At 38.2% G+C, this 19,781-nt stretch overlaps 1 protein-coding gene across 1 annotated transcript in view; it reads left to right on the plus strand.

Moving 5' to 3' along the window:
* The window catches only part of CSMD1 (CUB and Sushi multiple domains 1), a 1,768,974-nt gene that overhangs the window by 1,502,245 nt on the left and 246,948 nt on the right, over positions 1 to 19,781 (plus strand). Inside the window, exons 34-37 of the mRNA XM_064294928.1 lie at positions 651 to 746; positions 10,042 to 10,245; positions 11,211 to 11,335; positions 11,902 to 11,998. Of these exons, the coding sequence (XP_064150998.1) occupies positions 651 to 746; positions 10,042 to 10,245; positions 11,211 to 11,335; positions 11,902 to 11,998 (522 nt within the window). The remainder of the gene's footprint in view (positions 1 to 650; positions 747 to 10,041; positions 10,246 to 11,210; positions 11,336 to 11,901; positions 11,999 to 19,781) is intronic.

A 19,781-nucleotide genomic window follows, 5' to 3' on the forward strand; every position in this document is an offset into this window, starting at 1 on the left:
TGTGCTTACTTTAAAATGTTAAAAATGTATTTCAGAAGCCTTTTCCCTAATCTTCTAATCAGTTTTGGATTCAGAAACGTTACCTATTTTAAGTAAAATTCTATCAAGTAATTATCCAATTAAATAATCCTGAGCATTTACTGTATTATCAGCTAATAGGTCTATTATCAGTGCTTTCTTCAAAAGAGAGTATAAATGAGAAAATGATTAAAGTAATATTTTAATAGAAAGTGTAGGCAAGTCCGGGGTTTTAAGATCCTTATAGTAGCAGTATGTTTGGATCTTAAATACCAAAGTAAGGATTTTTTGTTTTTATTTAGTTCAATTTTTTTAAATTTTGTTTTGTTGTGGTAAAGAATATATAACATAAAATTTGCCATTTTAATTATTTTTAAGTGAACAGCTCAGTGATATTAGTTACCTTCACAACGTTTTCCAACCATCACCACTCTTTTATCACCCCAAACAGAAACAGAGCACCCATCAGCCCCTGGTAACCACTAACGAACTTACATCTCTATATGCGTTTGCCTATCATATACATAAAAGTTGGAATAGTAAATGTACAGTTGCAAATTAATGATTATTTCCAAAGTACCTTCCGCCAGAGTGCTCTGCCTTTTTTCAAATCATCTGGTTTTTCCATCCAGGCGAAACACTGCCTTTGGCTACGTCCAATCAAATCCTGCTGCGATTCAGCGCAAAAAGTGGTGCGTCTGCCAGGGGGTTCCATTTTGTTTACCAAGGTAAATATTGTTTTGAGTTTTATATGGGTTTTCTTATAATAATGCACATATTACTATCTTTAGAAAAAAGTACTGAAAGTATCTGTGTTGTATTTTTGTGATATTTAAGGGATTTACGGTATTCATATATTTATAATAAAAGTTACCTTAATGGTTAATGAAACATTAAAATATTTCTGACACTCAAGTCTGATACCCCTAATATGAAGACACAGTACTAACTCATTTACCGGGTATTATAAGAAGATGAGTATTGATCAAACTACCTTTGAGTAGCACTTCACAGTTTACAAAATGTTTTCAAATATACTGTAATATTTTATCTAATTCGGTGAACTATTTTGTAATAGAATCTTCAGATTGTTTTAGATATTAGTAACCATTTTAATGAAAGTAAAAGTGCATTATAGAATTTCACATCTTATTGTAAACATGATTTAAAGACATCAAGACAATTTAGCGAAAACAAAGTATCACTAAATACCTATTTTATTTTGTTTGTGTATTGTTAAACGTTGACATTTATTTACTTTTATGCTTGCTTTTAAATTTAGAGCATATTAAAATGTTCTAGACTGCTGAAATGTCAGTTTCTGGAAAGTGTGGGATTTTTCACTATTTATGTTTTGCCCTTATTTTGCACAAATATGAACATAAGCTGTCCATGCATTTTCAGAAGCACAGAGCAGTTCTTTGCATCTGACTTACAGGCTGAGATTTGACAGAGATTATCATATTTAGAGATAAATCGTGTGTTCAAAAATAAGAAGAGAAACTTAGTTTTTCTAAGTCTCTATTTTGCTGAGGCTAGAGAGATTACGTGCTATTTTTAAATATTTTCTTCAGTAGCATTGGTGAATTTTTTCCTAGCTGTAGGAAACAGTAGTAAAAACTTCTCCAGAAAGCATTCTTGAAAACTATTTTTTTAAACGAAGAATAACAATTTGTCATATTTATAAATCCTTTCTAGTAACCTCACACAGCAAAATCCATGCCCTGAAAATATTTCACTATAAACCTCCTCAGTATTCAGCAGTGAGATGATTTTGCGAGTAAAGAAGGGAGAGAGTGATGTTTGACGGGTGTGTAGGATGCGGAAATATCTTTAATCCAATTTAAGTAGCAATTGCTTGGATGATGATGCTATGGAATTAAAATTAGTTACAGCGTTCTAAGCTATGCCTTTTATTAAAATGTCAGTAATTAGGCCACTGTTAAAAGATAGACTTTCTCTGGAGACTGGACAATTTAAGCAACGTACCTCTTAACACTTTTAATTTTCTTAAAATAAATTTCTCTATTACTTTGCAAAGAGCAAATACACAAACCAAAGTAATTTTGTGTGAAATATAAAGAGGCTGAATCACTTAGTTTAACTATAATTTTAGTCCTGGAAAAATACAAGTCATTAGCATTGTCTGCTTTCATAAGCTGCTTCCTTCAATTTTTGATAGAGATTAGAAAAATCTGTCAGATAATTAGATAAAATCTCTAATACGAATGACCTACTATCTAACCTATCATCAAATATTATTTTTCAGAAAGCATAGTTTTTTAGAAACCATGTCAATATATTTAAATAAATGCATTATTGTTAAGTAACAATAATGCTAATATATTACTTTAAATACCTTAAAGTGATTATTATCAAATGATAATAATGATGACATATTTACAGATACAGTAAAATATTTTGAGGGCAGGGGCTGATTTGTACTCCACGGCTAACCTCTTGCCAGTTAGAACCCACCCAGCGGTAACACAGAAGAAAAAGCCTGCTGTGTGCTTCTGTTAATATCACAGCCAAGAAAACCCAATGAAAATACATTTGAAATTCATTATATGATCCTGAAATTGACTCTGTGGCAACTAACAACCACAAAAAAATATCATTAAAATGTATAAGGTACAGAAAAGTAGAACAGGAAATCACTTATATTAGGAATGTATTTCCTCATATTTTAAATAAAAGGAAATATATTCTTACTAAATGTAAAATATTGAGGGTCTATGTTTTAAATATATTCTCAGTACTTTATAAAGTTTCAATATACCCCTTTCGTGGCCTTGTTCCCACCACTGAGGTCATGCAGAAATTGATATCTTTTTATCAAAGTGAAATCCTTTGGAGGTAAAGAACTAGGAACATGAATGCAATTTATAAATCACTGAACAGCAACTGGGACAGCTTTCAATACATATGAAAAGTTAAATTGAACACTGCTTCCTGAAAGATAGTGGTTATATGGAGGCCTAGAAGTTATTTGAACTCTATTGTGCAAAAAATTTTTGGAATAGTGCTTTCATATACCTCATACAGCTTGAATCTTTCATAAGTTATTAAAGCTTAAAATTGCACAGGGACTTTATGACTTCCATGAGTAAAGAACGTGTAACCCTTGTTAACGGACAGGATAGTTCAGTTATAAAGAGCTATTAGAGATCTCAATTAAAAATAAGTGTAGCCATGTCAGGGTATAAAAAATGTATATGCGACTTCAGGGATATTAAGATCGTCTTCTCTAGTCCTCTGCTCTACAGCTCCCGCCTGCCCCATATCGTCCTACCTCCACAGCCGAAGAGGCACTAATGATGATGCTACCATCTCTTTGAACTTGTAAAGAAATGGGTCATACAGAGGCTTTGTTTGAATTATCCCAGTAACTACACCTTTGCTGTTTTTTTTCCCTCCCACACTACTAGGGCGTTTGAGGGTATGTTAGGACAAGATGAAGGAGAAAGAGGGAGAGTTAAGATATATTTTATTGTTGTTAGGTGCCATTGAGTTGGTTCTGACTCATAGTGACCCTATGCACAACAGAACAAAACACTGCCCGGTCCTGCACCATCCTCACAATCGTTGTTATGCTTGAGCTCAATGTTGTAGCCACTGTGTCAATCCACCTCGTTGAGGGGTCTTCCTCTTTTCCGCTGACCCTGTGCTATACCAAGCATGATGTCCTTCTCCAGGGACTGATCCCTCCTGACCAGATATTTGAGCACCCCAGAAAAGGCTAATATGGGACAACCCTTCGTAATAAAATGCTTTAAATGTTTTTTCGACATTCGTTTAACAATGATGTGTCGGCACTGGTGATGAGTTTGGTTTGGTTGCTTGCTGGTGCTGTGTGATGAACCCTCAAGTGCCTTATCCACTCGGGGGCATGGAGACATACTAATTCCCTTGTCACTACTATGTAAGGACTACTGTGGACACTGAGGCAAGTGGCCTTATGTTACCAGCACGTTTCTGCAATAATTTAGTGCCTCTTATAAATTTATTATAGATTGGGACTCAGGTGTTGGTTCCTCCACCTGCTCTGAGTCAGCAGTCACTGGCCTCAGTTTTGTGATAGTCAAATTGAATTTAGAAACAGAAGATGTGATGAGAGCCTATCTTGAAAATAAATCTAATTTTTCTCCTCCTGAAATGTGAGCGTGTCTGTAATTGTTCTCATATTCCGGTTCTGAACCAGAGTGACTTCTTTCCTGCATAAAGAAACATCCTTGAAGACATAGGGAGAAATACAGCTTTCGCTTTTAAATGCTGAATGTGGCGAAATACCTTTTTACCTTTCCTTTTAGGCATTAAGCAGAAAGTTTTCCCCATCCCATCCCTTAACTCCAGAGAAGTCCCTGAGTGTTCAGCTGGGGACTGCTGCAATCTCCCGTCGGCTTCCTAAGCATCCTGGCCTTTTCACATTCTGCCGGGGCCTTGCAGAAGCTTCAGCCTCTACAGGCAGTTATATAGCTTTAACGATCCTGGTCTTTACAGAGGAAAGACATAGTGGAATTGCACCTGAAGTCAATAAATTCTTAATAAAAAATCTTACATAGTCCAAATTACTTATATAAACATGGTAGCAAATTGTCCTGTTGAAAGTCCACTTACTATTTCTTAATAAGGCTAATATGGTCAGTGTTTCTTCCAGTGTTCAAATAAAGCTTTTATTCTGTTCTATGAAGTAGTCAGACACATTGCCTTAGAATTTTTTTGTTTTTCTGTTTCTTTCTCTCTTTTGGTCCTAAATACATGCCTTTTAACACTAGAATCAACATTGACCTGGTGAGATACATGGCAGCAGAGACTAGCTAAGACAGAGTATACACTTTTTTCTCCTTTCCTTTTTACTACAAGCTACATGCCAACTTATTGAAGGGTAGCAAAATATCAGCTGTCCTACCCTCTCCTGTCCCCTCTTGCTCTAACACACACATGTCTAAGTTAAACTTGGTGGTTCATAGTATCTTATCAATATGCTGTTGTTTTTAATTGTATTATATTTATGCCTGGCTGTAACTACATAGGGAACCCCGGTAGCGTAGTGGTTAAAAACTACAGCTGCTAACCAAAATGTCGGCAGTTCAAATGCACCAGGTACTCTTTGGAAACCCTACGGCGCAGTTCTACTCTCTCCTGTGAGTCGGAATCGACTGGGTGGCAACGGGTTTGGTTTTGTTTGGTTTGGTTACATATAGTCTGTTTCTGTCTTATGAGCTTTGATGTAGAACTCAACATCTCTTTGAGTTTCCTTAAATAATTCATCCACACCAAACATATTGCCATGTAGGATGTACTGAGTATTTCAAGGAGAAAAGGAAGCTGTGGTTTGTACTGTACCTTCTCACAGTGCTTAGCTTATGAATGTCAATTGCCCATGTCTCTGTCTTTCCTAGTCACTTCTGCTGGGTCACCAGCTCTAATCTAGATTCTCTTCTGACTCCCAGGATCCCTGCTGCCCATTCTCCCAGATTCACTAGGTCATGATTTCCTATTCCAGAATCTTCTTCCTGGCAAGACACACTCTCCTTAACATTAGTGTTAATACGGATGATTGAAAGATATCTTTGAAAATAGAGCTAGAAACATGGAGATGGATTTTCTATGTTTGGTAGGAAGAATTTACGCTAAGACTTTCTTGGCTTGAAGTCCTTCCCAGGCATGCAAAAACATGTTTTTGTTGATTTTCCCTGGGCTTCATCTGCTTTTGGATGACATAAATCAGAAGGCGTAGTTGTTTATTTCCACTTCTCAGAAACACATTTCCTATCAAGCGCTTACAAAATGCATGATTTTTACAAAGAACGTTGGACATAAAGTTTCGTTGGTAATTCAGTGGTATGTACTTAAATTAATTAACTAGTAATGGCTTGTTGAATCATATTTTTCAACTTCTTGAGGAGAGTGACTGTGAAAAATAGAAAATGCCCCTCAGTCATTAAATGAAGCAGGAAAGACTGCCCCATTTAGATAGTGTAAGTTATTTCCACTGACTTTCATATTTTTATTATTATTACTGATTTTACCTCTTTGACTATAAAAAAGGTACAATAAAAGAACAGCATATGCATATCTGTGGTTTAGAATGTTTGTGGTAGTGACAGGTGATTAATAAATCCCCCACACTATTTTTCTGGTCCCTTCTCCTGAAAGATGTGTGCACATCACAGCACCACCATCTTCCAGCATTACAAAAGCCTCAGAGAACAGCATCCTGTCTCTGAAGGAACACAGTAATCTGGCCTGAAAAGTCAATCATTTTATTTATCACCCTCTATTCCAAGCTGACCTTATTCCCTGTTCACTCTTCCACTGGGCTTATTTCAATTTTGTTTCACAGCAGTATGAAACATTTACTAAAAGATAGAGAATAATTACGACAGAAAATAGAATTTCTGTCTGAGGCTGCCTGAGACATCCAGGTTAAGGGCAAGAACTAGAGGATTGGCTGAGAGGGAAAAGTTATAGAACATTTTTTTTTTTTTCTCCAGACATTACATGGAGGTTTGACGTCTCAATTTCATAGCTTTCCTCCTTCTGAGAAACTTAAAATTAGTCTCTTCTCTTCACTCCAGTTTTCTTCCTCTATAAAACCTGGTCTGTCATAGCACCCAAATGCAGGTGTTATTCATTTACTGTTATTTTTTCTTGTGCATATGTCCAGATGACACTCGATGCTGTGGTCCTCTTCATTCTTGGGAACCCAGCATGACTGTGATACCCTGGACATACACAAATGAGTATGTCGTTATGTTTGAAGCCACTTAGACAAGCATGACAACGAACACAAATAGAGGGAACTTCCCAAGGAATCTGACTCACATAGAAGAATTACCTTGAGATATGTCTCCAGCTTTGCACAGTATCTTTGAGGATCGATTGTGAAAGGCTCCCTGGGATCTTTTCCTTCCCATACCAAAAAACCCAAGCTCACTGCCATCGAGTTAGTTCTAACTCATTGTGACCCTATAGGACAGAATAGAACTGTCCCGTAGGGTTTCCAGAGAGTACCTGGTGGATTTGAACTGCTGACCTTTTGGTTAACAGCTGAGCTCTTAACCACTGTGCCACCAGGGCTCCTCTCCTCCCATAGTACTGTTGAATTGTAGCTAAATACTCAGATGTACAAATATGACAAATATAATTTTAAACACTATTGTCTCATATGGCGTAGCTATCATGCATTCTGCTTTTGGTTATAGGAAAGACCAGTTTTGATACATCATTATTTTTTTCAAGCTGTTAGATGGTGCACTATTTTACTAACTTTTGCCTTTCACTAGAAAATATTTGCAAGACTTCACTGAAATGTACTTGCATTGAATCATCTTCTGACTTCCCTCCTCATGGAACTGCCTCCTTAGCAGCAGTCACCGAGTAGTGTCTGTCATTGTTCAGTCTGAATTAAAAAAAAAAAAAAAAGTGATGCCAGTGTGTTAGGAAAAGCAGTGTGAATACAGAAGGATTATTTTTAAAGAAAATGAACATATGAGCAGACTCTCTCAGAGGGCTGTGTGTCTGAGTGAAGAAATACAAGGACTGAGAAGAATGGGATCCTGGAGAAAGTATTATTGTGAAATGCATGCTGAGTTTTGACTGAGATAAACAAAAACAAAATATGGAAATTTCAAAGTGTAAAACTTGTAGATCCGCTTGCTTGGTCTGAAAGATTTCTTTGCCAATTGAAGTATTTCTCAAACTTTATCCTATGTCCCTTCTGCTAAACATAAAGCATCTCGTATAGCCAGTGAGTTCTGGCATGCTCTCTAAGTAGATGTCTTACTTCTCACATTGCCTTGAGCACCCCCTGCCAGTGCTCCACATCAGACATCATAAGACCTATCATCAAATAAGCTGGGCTTGTTACTTGCTGCAACAAGGAAGACCACGGAAAACCCTGATTCCAACTCATAATAGGGCAGAGTACAACTACCCCATGAGGTTTCCAAGACTGCCACATCTTTCTCCCAAGGAGCAGCTGATCGTTCCAACTACTGACCTTTCAGCTAGCAGCCGGACACTTAACCACTGTGCCACAGGGCTCTGCGTATTGACTTAAAAAACCAACCAAACCCGTTGCCGTTGAGTTGATTCCGACTCATAGCAACCCTATAGGATAGGGTAGAAGTGCGTCATAGAGTTTCCAAGGAACACCTGGTGGATTCAAACTGCTGACCTCTTGGTTAGCAGCCATACCTCTTAACCACTATGCCACCAAGGTTTCCGTGTATTGAGTTGTGGGGGTGGTTATATTATGAGACATCTTAATTTTTTTCTAGGAGATAGAAGGAACAAAGCAGAGCTAAGCTGTAATTAGTAAACAAGCAACCATCATACATGATAATGCGGAGAGGTGGATTTTTGGTCTTTTGGTGGGGGTTTGCATAATACATTGCCGCGGAGTCAATTCCAACTCATAGCGACTCTATAGGACAGACTAGAACTGCTCCATAGGGCTTCCAAGGAATGGCTGTTGCATTCAAACTGCTGACCCTTTGGTTAGCAGCCGAGCATATTGTCCGTGATCAGACATGAATTCAGAGTGGTTTCAGAGTGACCCCATCTGATCTTGCCTATCTTAGTTATCTAGTGCTGCTATGATAGGAATATCACAAGTGGATGGCTTTAACAAACGGAAATTTATTTTCTCATAGCTCAGCAGGCTAGAAGCCTGAATTCAGGGTGCCAGCTCTGTGAGACAGCTCTCTCTCTTTTGGCTCTGGGGGAAGATCCTTGTTCCTTGGTTCCTTGGTGATCTTCTTGTGATCTGATCTGTGTCTTCCCCCATCTCTGCTTTCTTGCTTGCTGGTTTAATCTGCTTTAAATTTCAAAAGAGATTGATTTAAGACACACCCTACACTAATTCTGTCTCATTAACATAGCAAAGAAAATCCATTCCAAAATGGGATTATTAAAAAAAAAAAAATGCTGTTGATTATAACTGCCCCATAGGGTTTCCAGGGGGCACCTGGTGGATTCAAACTGCTGAACTTTTGGTTAGCAACCTAGCGCTTAACCACTATGCAACCAGAGTTTCCAATGGGATTATAACCATAGATATACCTAGTGCCTCCTAGCTGATTCCAAGTCATAGCAACTGTATTCGACAGAGTAGAACTGCCCATAGGATTTCCAAGGACCTTTTTCGTTAGCGACCTGAGCTCTTAACCAGTACACCACCAGGGCTCCAGCTATAGGTCTAGAGGCTTGGATTTCCAACAAGTATTTTGGGGCACTCATTATAACATTGATGTTCTGTGAGCCTGTTTATTTTCAAGAAGAGAACATCACAGCCTAGCTCTTAGTACCATGCAGCTAGCTATCAGTTGGCAGAAGTCAGGGCCTTTTTTTTTTTTTTTTTTCTTACACCTTTAGGCAGAATGACATCCTTACCAGCTAGAATATTTTATTAAACTTTGCTCTTTTTTTTTTTTTAATTTTCAACGCATGCAACAATTGCCTTTTCTTTTTAAAACCCTCCATCCTATCAGTAAGTGCTTAGATGATTATCTCGGGAAATGTGCCCTTCCCCACGCTCACCGCACAATTCCTCTCCCATCTCCCCAGATAGGAGATTTATTATTACATCGCAGTCACAGCCAAGCATTTCTGTATGAGCCTTTGTCACTGCACTCTAAGGCCCTTGAGGAAAAGGGCAGGTTCTTTGCCGCCTCATTATCTCTACCCAGATGACAGGGCTGCTGGATTAATTTTAGGCGCCTGAATAACAAGCAGCCCTCACAGGGAACTAATTCTACTTCTGCCAAGGTTTTCTCATCTGAAAATGAGATTATTCAGGTGGTCCTTAGAGTTGATATGAGAATGAAACAGGTGTGCAAGTGTTTCAAAAAATCGCCCCCTATAGAGATTTTATAGAGATTTTTAAGGCATTATAAATTTCTATATCAACGTAAATGTAAATTCTCACTGGATTCATTAAATCTTTTTTCAAGGAAGTAATTTGGCTTCTTGATGAAGGTGAATATAGTTGCACTGTGTGTGTTTTGCCTTTAGCTGTTCCTCGTACCAGTGATACCCAGTGCAGCTCGGTCCCAGAGCCCAGATATGGAAGGAGAATTGGTTCTGAATTTTCAGCAGGTTCGATTGTGCGGTTTGAATGTAACCCAGGATACCTGCTTCAGGGTTCCACAGCTATCCGCTGTCGGTCTGTGCCCAACGCTCTGGCTCAGTGGAATGACTCCGTCCCAAGCTGTGTAGGTAAGCATGTGTTGTTAAGGTGTGACAACTTTCACGGGGCTATGAATCAGACTTTTGCTTTTCAATGTATCAATCCTGTCTCCGTCAGTTGATCATGCTTATGACCTATTTGAAGACCAGTTTATTTTACGAAAACTAACTGAATAGCAGCCAAATCCCAAAATAATATATTATATATTTATTATATTTTATAATATGTATATTATATGATGTTTCATAAAAACAGCTCATCAGATTAACAAGTATAAAACATGTTTTCCTTCTCAATGTTTATTAAGTACGCCATCAGCTCTAAAGCCATGAATATACAATATAATTTCATTTGGGGGAAAATCATTATAATGTTGATTTGCGATAATACTTGTGTGATGTCCTTTTAATAAATTTATGCTGATGAGTGAAAAGTAATAGGTCAACGCAGACGGAATAACAATGGCGTTGTTAGTTATAGATTATATGCTTCATCTGTGTAAGAAGCGCTCCTATAATCATGATTAACACTTGAACTCATCTGTGCATTTTAAGCACCTCTTGTCCTCTCTGGACTTGCTCGTAAATCCCATTAATATCACTGGAGTTTCTTGTCTGCATATAGAAGAGAATGCTCTGCAAAAGCACTTTAATCGTAGTAGGTGAATTATTCCAAACAGAATGAGTCTCAGAGGTGCCCTTGTTAGGCATGGTTCCATCTTAGAGAACTTGAAAAGATTTCTATAGATATTTACTCAGGACCTATAATTTAGGATCATAAAACTAGACAATAATCAATAGTGTTGACTTTTTTTTTTAAGAACAGATTAAATTTTAACTTGGCTGAAAAATGCCAATTAAGTAGCATAAAAAAAAAAGTATAGTATATGTAAAATTCCCTAAAACTTGGATCACACACCCGAAGAAAACTGAACACCAAATTAATGCTTCCTTCAACGTATGACATTTTTATTAAGTGTGTTTTTGACTTTTAGTTCCCTGCAGTGGTAATTTCACTCAGCGGAGAGGTACGGTCCTGTCCCCTGGGTACCCTGAACCATACGGCAACAACTTAAACTGTGTGTGGAAAATCACAGTTACAGAGGGGTCAGGAATTCAGGTAGGTTCACACGGTCCAGAGTCTACAAACAAGCAGAGCTTAGGCGGAGTCCGTGTTCCTTTCTTCTTTTTTTATTTCCTTTTTACTTTTTGTATTGGCTATGCTAAATATGAAAACCCTGTTGGTGTAGCGGTTAAGAGCTATGGCTGCTAACCAAAAGGTCAGCAGTTTGCATCCACCAGGTGCTCCTTGGAAACTCTATGAAGTGGTTCTACTCTGTTGTATAGGGTCGCTATGAGTCTAAAATCTGTGGCTTTTTTTCTTTTTATTTCTACTAAGTGTTACTAATCATGTTCCTCTATCTGGAGTAAAAATAATAGGTCTTTAGAATAAAAACATCATCAAAGTGCCATTCGTGGACAATTTTTATATGTCCTTTTTATAGTTTATTTTCTTTGGATTTGCTATTTTCATATATGTATATATGAATGTATATGTATATATGAATGTGTATGTCTATCTACCTACCTATCATCTATGTTTTAATTTCTTAAAAAAAAAAAAACTCATATGATTAGACACATTTCTTTACACCAAAAATAAACATTAATCTTATTTTTTCATAGGTTCAAGTGATCAGCTTTGCCACGGAACAGAACTGGGACTCTCTTGAGATTTATGATGGTGGTGACATGACTGCACCTAGACTAGGAAGTTTTTCAGGTAAAAAGGGGCCCATTACCTTATCTTTGCTTGTGAATTGAGGTCTGGAAACACTAAAAAAGCAAAAACAACAACAACAAAAGAAAATTCAAGGTAGACATTTTCCTATAAAACTCTTCTATACCAAAATGGTTTCTTGAGTTTGAGAATCCCAGAGTACGACCATCAAACACAGGTGGGAAAAAAGAAAGCTTTGTCCCCTGGGAGCAGAAGGGTCGATCTGAAGGTTAGACAGCCTGACATTCTAGTAGTTAGAAAACTCAAACTGGTGACAAGATGGGGGAACTGGAAGTAGGAATGCCAGGCCGGGTGATGTGGAGATTAGGTAAGAGTTCTTGATTCCTGAAAACAGACAGCCTAAAGGTAGGCAGGAAACCTTGGTGGTGTAGTGGTTAAGAGCTACAGCTGCTAACCAAAGAAGTCGGCAGTTCAAGTCCACCAGGTGTTCCTTAGAAACAACCCTATGGGGCAGTTCTACTCTGTCCTATAGGGTCACTATGAGCTAGAATCGATTCAACAGCAGTGGGTTTGGTTTTTTTTTTTTTTTTTTTCTTTAAGGTAAGCAATCTGGGAAATTTACCCTCCGCAGTTCAGGGCTGTCATAAAGAGCAGGCTGTTTAGGCCTGAGGTTTGCAACTGTTACACGAGTTTCTGAAAGCCTTAAGCCTTTTCAGTGGATAGGACCCTACTTAGCAGTAACCAGACAAGAAATTGTCCTCAACTGCAGTAGTTTTTTTTTTTCTTTTATCATTCTTTGTTCCACATCCAGATCTCACAAGTGCATGTGTATAATAATGATTCTTCTTTCAAAATGTCCGGGCGATCATGTAATTTATTCCCTTTCCATTGCTTGTAAACTTTATTCACATTCCTATTACCTTTTCTTTCATCCTGGCATGTTACCCTGCCTCTACTTGTTTGTCACGGCTTTCCTCAATTCTAGATGGCATGTACCTGTCCATCTACCCGAATAGAACAGCCAGCTTCACTACGGCCACCCTCCTTCTCATCACTGTCATCGCCATCGTACCAGTCACTGACACTCCCTGAGCGATCAGAGCTGCAGGCTACAGTGTTCACACATGTGGTCTATTTAATCCTAACAACAGCACTATGACCAAGTTAATTACCTTTGTTTTACTAATGAAGATCAAAGATTTTGACATTTGAGAATTGTACACGATTGCACAGGTGGGAAGTATGTAGTTGGGAATTTAATGGTATTTTTTCTAACCCCAGAGCCTCAGGCTTTCTGTCTGAGTTGGGGACTATGTTCAGTTGCAAGTAGCAGGAAATCTAAATAAGGGAGAATTACGTGCATACAAGTTTGTTTTTCTCACATAACAAGAAGTCTAGACATAAGGAACTTTTTTTTTTAATCTAGAAAATTCTAGCTTTTCTAGAAGCCTCCGCCCCGGTAGATTGCTCCTTACATCTTACTAGCCTGAACTGTGCCACTTGGCCATTGCTACTGCAAAGGGAGACTGTTTTGTTTTGTTTTAACCCGGTATCTTTCTTCTTAAACATCTCCATTCTATTCTTACTTCACAAGTGAGAAAAAGAAAATGGATAGCGGATAGGTCCTTAGCACTGTCTGCCGCAACTTCCATTGTATCACGTACCTCTTTAAAAGCCTTCAGTGATCCTGTCTCTGATTGTCAGCAAATAGCTACGCCTTTTTACATTATCAAGCTTCCCCGCGATAAAATGTCAGTCTATCTTTGTAGTGTTCTCTCTCACGCGCGATGTTTGCCTGTCTCCATATACTATTTATTTTTTTGGAACTTTTCTTTCCAATAGTCCTTACAACTCTTTAAGGTTGATCTCAAAATTTTATCTCTACCATGAAGTCTCTCTTATTTCCCCTGACTAAACAGATATCTCTTATAACAGTTCTAAATAGTATTCATTTTTAAAAATACCTACTATATATCAAGTAGGGTCATATATTAAGTAGTTGTGTGTGTGTGTATATATATATATACACAAACTATACTATGTATCAAGTAGGGTCATATATTAAGTAGTTGTGTGTGTGTATATATATATATATACACAAACTATACTATGTATCAAGTAGGGTCATATATTAAGTAGTTGTGTGTGTGTGTATATATATATATATACACACACTATACTATGTATCAAGTAAAGGGCCAGTGAAAAAGAGAAAGACCCTCAACGAGATGGATTGACACAGTGGCTGCAACACTGGGCTGAAACATAGCAACGATTGTGAGGATGGCACAGGACCAGGCAGTGTTTCGTTCTGTTGTACACAGGGTCACTATGAGTTGGAACCGACTCGATGGCATCTAACAACAATATCAAAAATTATCAAGTACGTGGAGGCCCCAGATGGGGCAAATGGATAACACTCTTGGCTGCCCGCCAAAAGTCATCCCAAGGCACCTCTGGAGACAGCCCCGGTGATGTTCTTTTTAAAAAACAGCCATGGAAAACCCTGTGGAGCAGAGTTGTACTCTGACACACATGGGGTCACGATAGGTCAGAGTCTAGTCTAAGGCAACTTTTTTTTTAATATATCATAGTGTTAATTGAACAAATAAAAGATAAAGTCTTTGTTATTAAACACAACAACAACAAAACTTCAAATGCAGATGTAAATGCCAAGCTCAGTCATGTCTGCAATGTGGTAAGTAAGCAACACTACAGGTAGGGGCTGAGTTATCACATGGCAAAAAGCAGTATTTTTCTTAGATTTCGGAGAAAAATAACAAGGCTACCTGGAAAAAATTGAAATATCTTAACAAATTACTAATAGAGTAATGGGTCATCATATCTGCAACTTGCTCACAAATGGGTCAGAATAAAACACTTTTACATATATCTGTGTTGTACATATTATAGATACAGACACATACATATGGATTATAAATAGAAAGATATAATTATCGTGTAATACACAGAGAGGAATTATGTATTTGGGAGTTTTTTGTTTTGTTCTTTTTTTTTACTAATGACTTTTTAAATTAAAAATTATTTAAATATTTTAAACGAATTTTTAAAAAAGCTTTATATGGAAAAAGTGATATATCAGCCATAAAATTTGAATATAGTTTAAAATTTGCTCTCACGTTACTTTTTAAAATAGTCTTAAAGGAGATATTAAATGCAATTTTAAAGTTAGTTGTTGGGTAAAAGCAAAGAAGAATAAGTAGTTGTTGGAGGTACGTATTTCAGGAAAGATGATTGACTGATGGAAGTCTTCAATAAATTCAATGATTTGATTTTTCCTTTCAATTTTATACAGCTGTATGTGTGTAGGTCTTTTATGGTCATTTTTAGAAGTAGGCAGGTTATAAATTATAGATGAATAAAATAGAACACAATTCATACCAATTCATGGCTGATAATCAATATAAAGGGAGTGTAAATATCAGTGTGTTAAAGATAGAATTTGTAGGGTTATAATAAAAATTTTCAGTTTTCTTTGTTATGAGTCTTTCTACCTAGACCACAGTAAAGCAACATGATCAAATGGTTTCTGCCTGTGACAACTTTTTTTTTTTTTTATCACTCAGTTGTGTTTTGTATGGTGGGAGTAAGCTTTTTCTTATAGTCCAGTCTGAGGAGCCCAAAGTGGAACCCCCTTACAGAGGAGGTGTAGGGCCTGCTTTCTGTCCAGCTGTAGCCTGGTGCCCAGTTACCTCCTGTCCTGCCAGCCATCCTTAGCTGCCTGATACCTGCATGTCTCATCTGTCAGCTCAAGCATCGATATCTAGCATCTTTTATCAAATGATAGTGATTATACTGCATAACAGAAGTAAGAACAGGACTGTCCTTCAAGAATTTACTTGCTGCAATTAGTAACATTTAGAGGGGGGCATGGTAGTTTACAAACCACTTTGATATACACGGAAACCCTGGTGGCGTAGTGGTTAAGTGCTACGGCTGCTAACCAAAGGGTCAGTGGTTCGAATCTACCAGGGCTCCTCGGAAACTAGGTGGGGCAGTTCTACTCTGTCCTATAGGTTCGCTATGAGTCAGAATCGACTCGTCAGCACTGGGTTTGGTTTGGTTTCATATACGCAACTCATGTATTACTCACATATTCCTCTAAGAAAGTTATTATTATCTTTACTTTTTGGATTATAACATTAAAAAATAATTAATTGACTTCATCAAGGTGATGGAGCTAATCTGCATTAGAACCAGGACTGAAAAACAGGTTTTGTTATTCCATATCTAGATACCGTCTGGAAACCCTGGTGGTGTAGCGGTTAAGTGCTACGGCTGCTAACCAAAAGTGCAGCAGTTCAAATCCACCAGGCGCTCCTTGGAAATTCTACAGGGCAGTTCTACTCTGTTCTGTAGGGTCAGTATGGGTCAGAATTGACTCAACAATGGCAATGGATTTGGTTTGGTTTTTTTAGAGCCCTTCCACTATAATACAATCATGGAAAACAGACAAAAAATTCAACCAACCAATGCAAGCATATTGAGTATCTGCACGTGCAAATCATTACTCTGGGGACCATGGGCTGTTACAAAATAAAAGTACAAGCCAGAGTCTTATACCTAAAAAGGGTACAATTGAAAGAAATGAACCAAGCGTAAAGCATTGTATGAGAAAGAAAAAGTCATATGTCTGAATTCAGAGAAAATACATATCATTATAAGCATAAATGGTCAGAGTGGCTTCTGTAGAGGAGGTGGGAGCAAAGTGGATTCTGGAGTCATTAGTAGGGAACCTACAGGTGAAAAGCAAGGAAGGAAAGCGTTTCTTAAATGATGTGTAGTTAATTGGCTGGAATAATTCTGTGGAAAAAGTCACAAAATATCCCAAATCACAGATCAGACCAGGTAAAAGTAGTGCAAATACTATGAAGACTTACTTGGGTAAATAAGCTAGATTTATAGTAACATTATTCTTTCTACAAAATCATTGAAAAATGTAAAAATAGCACTATAGTGAAGGGGACAGCAAACATTACATAAACTAACCAAAAATAGGTTAAAATGAGTTTTTCGTGGACATCTCTTTTCTTCCTTGATATTAGAGTCGGTCCTGAGTTGGGCCAACAAGGGGGCAGGAAGAAGTGAAGTCCCGCTTCAGTCTTTGCTTTACTCCTTCTCCCTCCCGAGAATCACTTTTAGGTCTTAGGATTCACAGCCACAAAGCGTGACCTGTTTTCTGCTCTGCAGCCAGCACCATGCTTCCGGCAAAGGCTGTGGGCAGAGTTGAAGACATTACTCAGGCAGGTTCGTTCTCTTTTTGGAAACGAGCCCAGGCACCGCCAATTTGCAGCATTCTTTCACACATGCTTCATGAGTTATTATGTAGTTTCAAACAATAATCTCTCTGTAGTAGATTCACAGTTTTCCCCCTCACAATTGTTCAACACTAAAGTCCAACACAAAGGAGTTAAATCTGAAAACGTTTTCAAAGTGTTTATCATTCAACACACATTTTTAGTGTTCTGACAGTGAACTATACACTAATGACTCGGGCATGAAAAGACCCTGCCAAGCTGAAGCCAGCCCCCTTTGGCAGCTAGGAAAAATGGGTTGTAACAGAGTCTCTGAATCTCCATCAAGGAATCCATCTTCCAAAAGACTCTTTACGGGTGCACATGCAAACACACATGTATTTTGCCAGTCGGAAGTGGGTGGCTCATATTTTCCCTTCATTTCTTTTTTTTTTTTTTTTTATACTGTTCCTCCTTCAACACATTCCAATAACAGTTGGGAACCTGACTGGACAAAAATGTCCAAATTACTAATTAATTCTGTAAGCTCAAATTGAATGAATTTTGTAAACACGATGAAAGATTCTGTATGCTAATCCAAGGTCAAGGAGAAGTCCTGAATGTATTTTCAAAACGGTGGTGGTGTTTAGTTACTGCGGAGTGGATCCTGACTCCTGGCGAAGAGAACCAACAGAAACGTATTTGCGTTTGTGACAGGGTATTTTATTGTGATGTGGTTTGTTTCTCATTCTGCTGATATTTCTCCTCATTCCAAGAACAGAACCAGGTCTTTTATTTGCATTTGGCCAAAAAGCAGCTGGTATCCATACCCTGGGGTAAAACCACGTTCTAGCTTTAAAGCTCAGAGGATGACGGTGAAGGCTGGAAGTTGGAGAGAAGGTTAACGAGCTTACCCAGGCATAGGTTTTCTCCAGGAATTTAAGTAATGCTTGCTTTCCTTACAGCATCAGAAGGAGGTGCGAGACCCTCAGGAAGAAGGGGTAGCCCGATACACTTAGAGAGGTCGGATTTTAAATCTAGGGAGCCGACAATGAGCATTTGTTCAAAGGCGTGCAGAGAGCCTTGGAACCACTAGAATTCAAGGAACATGTGAGCTTGCGGTATGAGAATATGTGTAGTAAGGAGCAGAGGATTATGTAATATCCTGGGGCAAGGAAGAAATTCCAGGTAAGGATAGAGGTTAAATTTCCCAAAACTCTGTAGGATGAGCCCTCAGAGCGTATTGAAGTTGATTTACAGTTTAAAGAAAAGACATGCCTTACACCCCATGTTAAAAAAAATCAAATTTATAAATATTATACATTTGTAAAAAAGTAATAATTTGTGTACAGAATGAGGAATACCTAGGGAGAAGGCAAATAAGGATTCTGAAGGATAGTAGATGGCCATTTCATTAGTCCAGGCAAGAAATGAAGGTGGTTTGGGCTGGAATGATGACCACAGGGGTAAAGGGTCGATGGCTGTTTGAAGCTTTAACCATTTCACATTTTGTATGGCAAGAATGGTCTGTTGTTCATTGTCCTAAAGTATTTAATGAACTTCAAGTCTTTGAAGCTTTGTCCCAGTCAGGAAAAATTTTGTTTTGTACCAAGCCAGAAAATAATTGGTATGTTTGGAAAGGTAGCTAATAGGTTTATCCTACTGGTAAACACATATTTATTGAATGAGTAAGTGAATGGCTTAATATGGGAAATGAGTGGAGACTGTAAAAAAAAAAAAAAAAAAAACTCTCTGATTGCTGAATTAAAAAAAAAAAGAATCGAATTAGGGAGAGAATAGATTCAATAAACAAGTTAGGAGATTATTGCTGGTGGCTTAGACTGGGGTGGAGGTTGTGAAGATGGAGAGATGGAGTGAGTGAAACCAAGAAGGATTTAAGGGGCAGGCTTGTTAGGGCCTGAAGACTGGTTGTAGGGCACACTGAAGCGATGGGCATGGAGCCCTGGTAGCTTAGTGGTTAAGAGCTAGCTACAGGTCAGCAGTTTGAATAGACCAGCCACTCCTTGGAAACCCTATGGGGCAGTTTTACTCTGTCCTTACAGGGTCTCTATGAGTTGAAAGCGATTCGATGGTAATGTTTTTTGTTTTTTTGTGGGATGATGGAGGAGCCCTAGGGGCACAGTGGTTAAGTGCTAGGCAGCTAACCGAGAGGTCAGCAATTAGAACCCATCAGCATAAAGCCTTGTGTAATAAATGAAAAGTCACGTGTTTGAATTCACAGAAAATATATACCATTATAAACATGGGTGGCCAGGGTGGTTTCTACGGAGGAAATGAGAATTGAAAGGATTCTCCAGTCATTAACAGAAGACCTGTAAGTGAAAAGTGACCTGCTCCCGTAAAGACCATAGCCTAGGAAGCCTATGGGGAAGCTCTCTGTTCTGTAGGGTCACTATGAGCGGAATCAGCGCAGAACAACATGGGGTAACGGAGAGAAAGTTTCTGGTGTGAGATCATGGGTGGATACTGATAGTGCTGCAGGGTGAGATCGGGAACAGGAGGGTGTGACAAGGCTCTGTAGGGGTCGATTATGCGTTTAGTTTTGGGCA

Source organism: Loxodonta africana, chromosome 12 (genome assembly GCF_030014295.1).
Source record: "Loxodonta africana isolate mLoxAfr1 chromosome 12, mLoxAfr1.hap2, whole genome shotgun sequence".
Taxonomy (NCBI): Eukaryota; Metazoa; Chordata; class Mammalia; order Proboscidea; family Elephantidae; genus Loxodonta; species Loxodonta africana.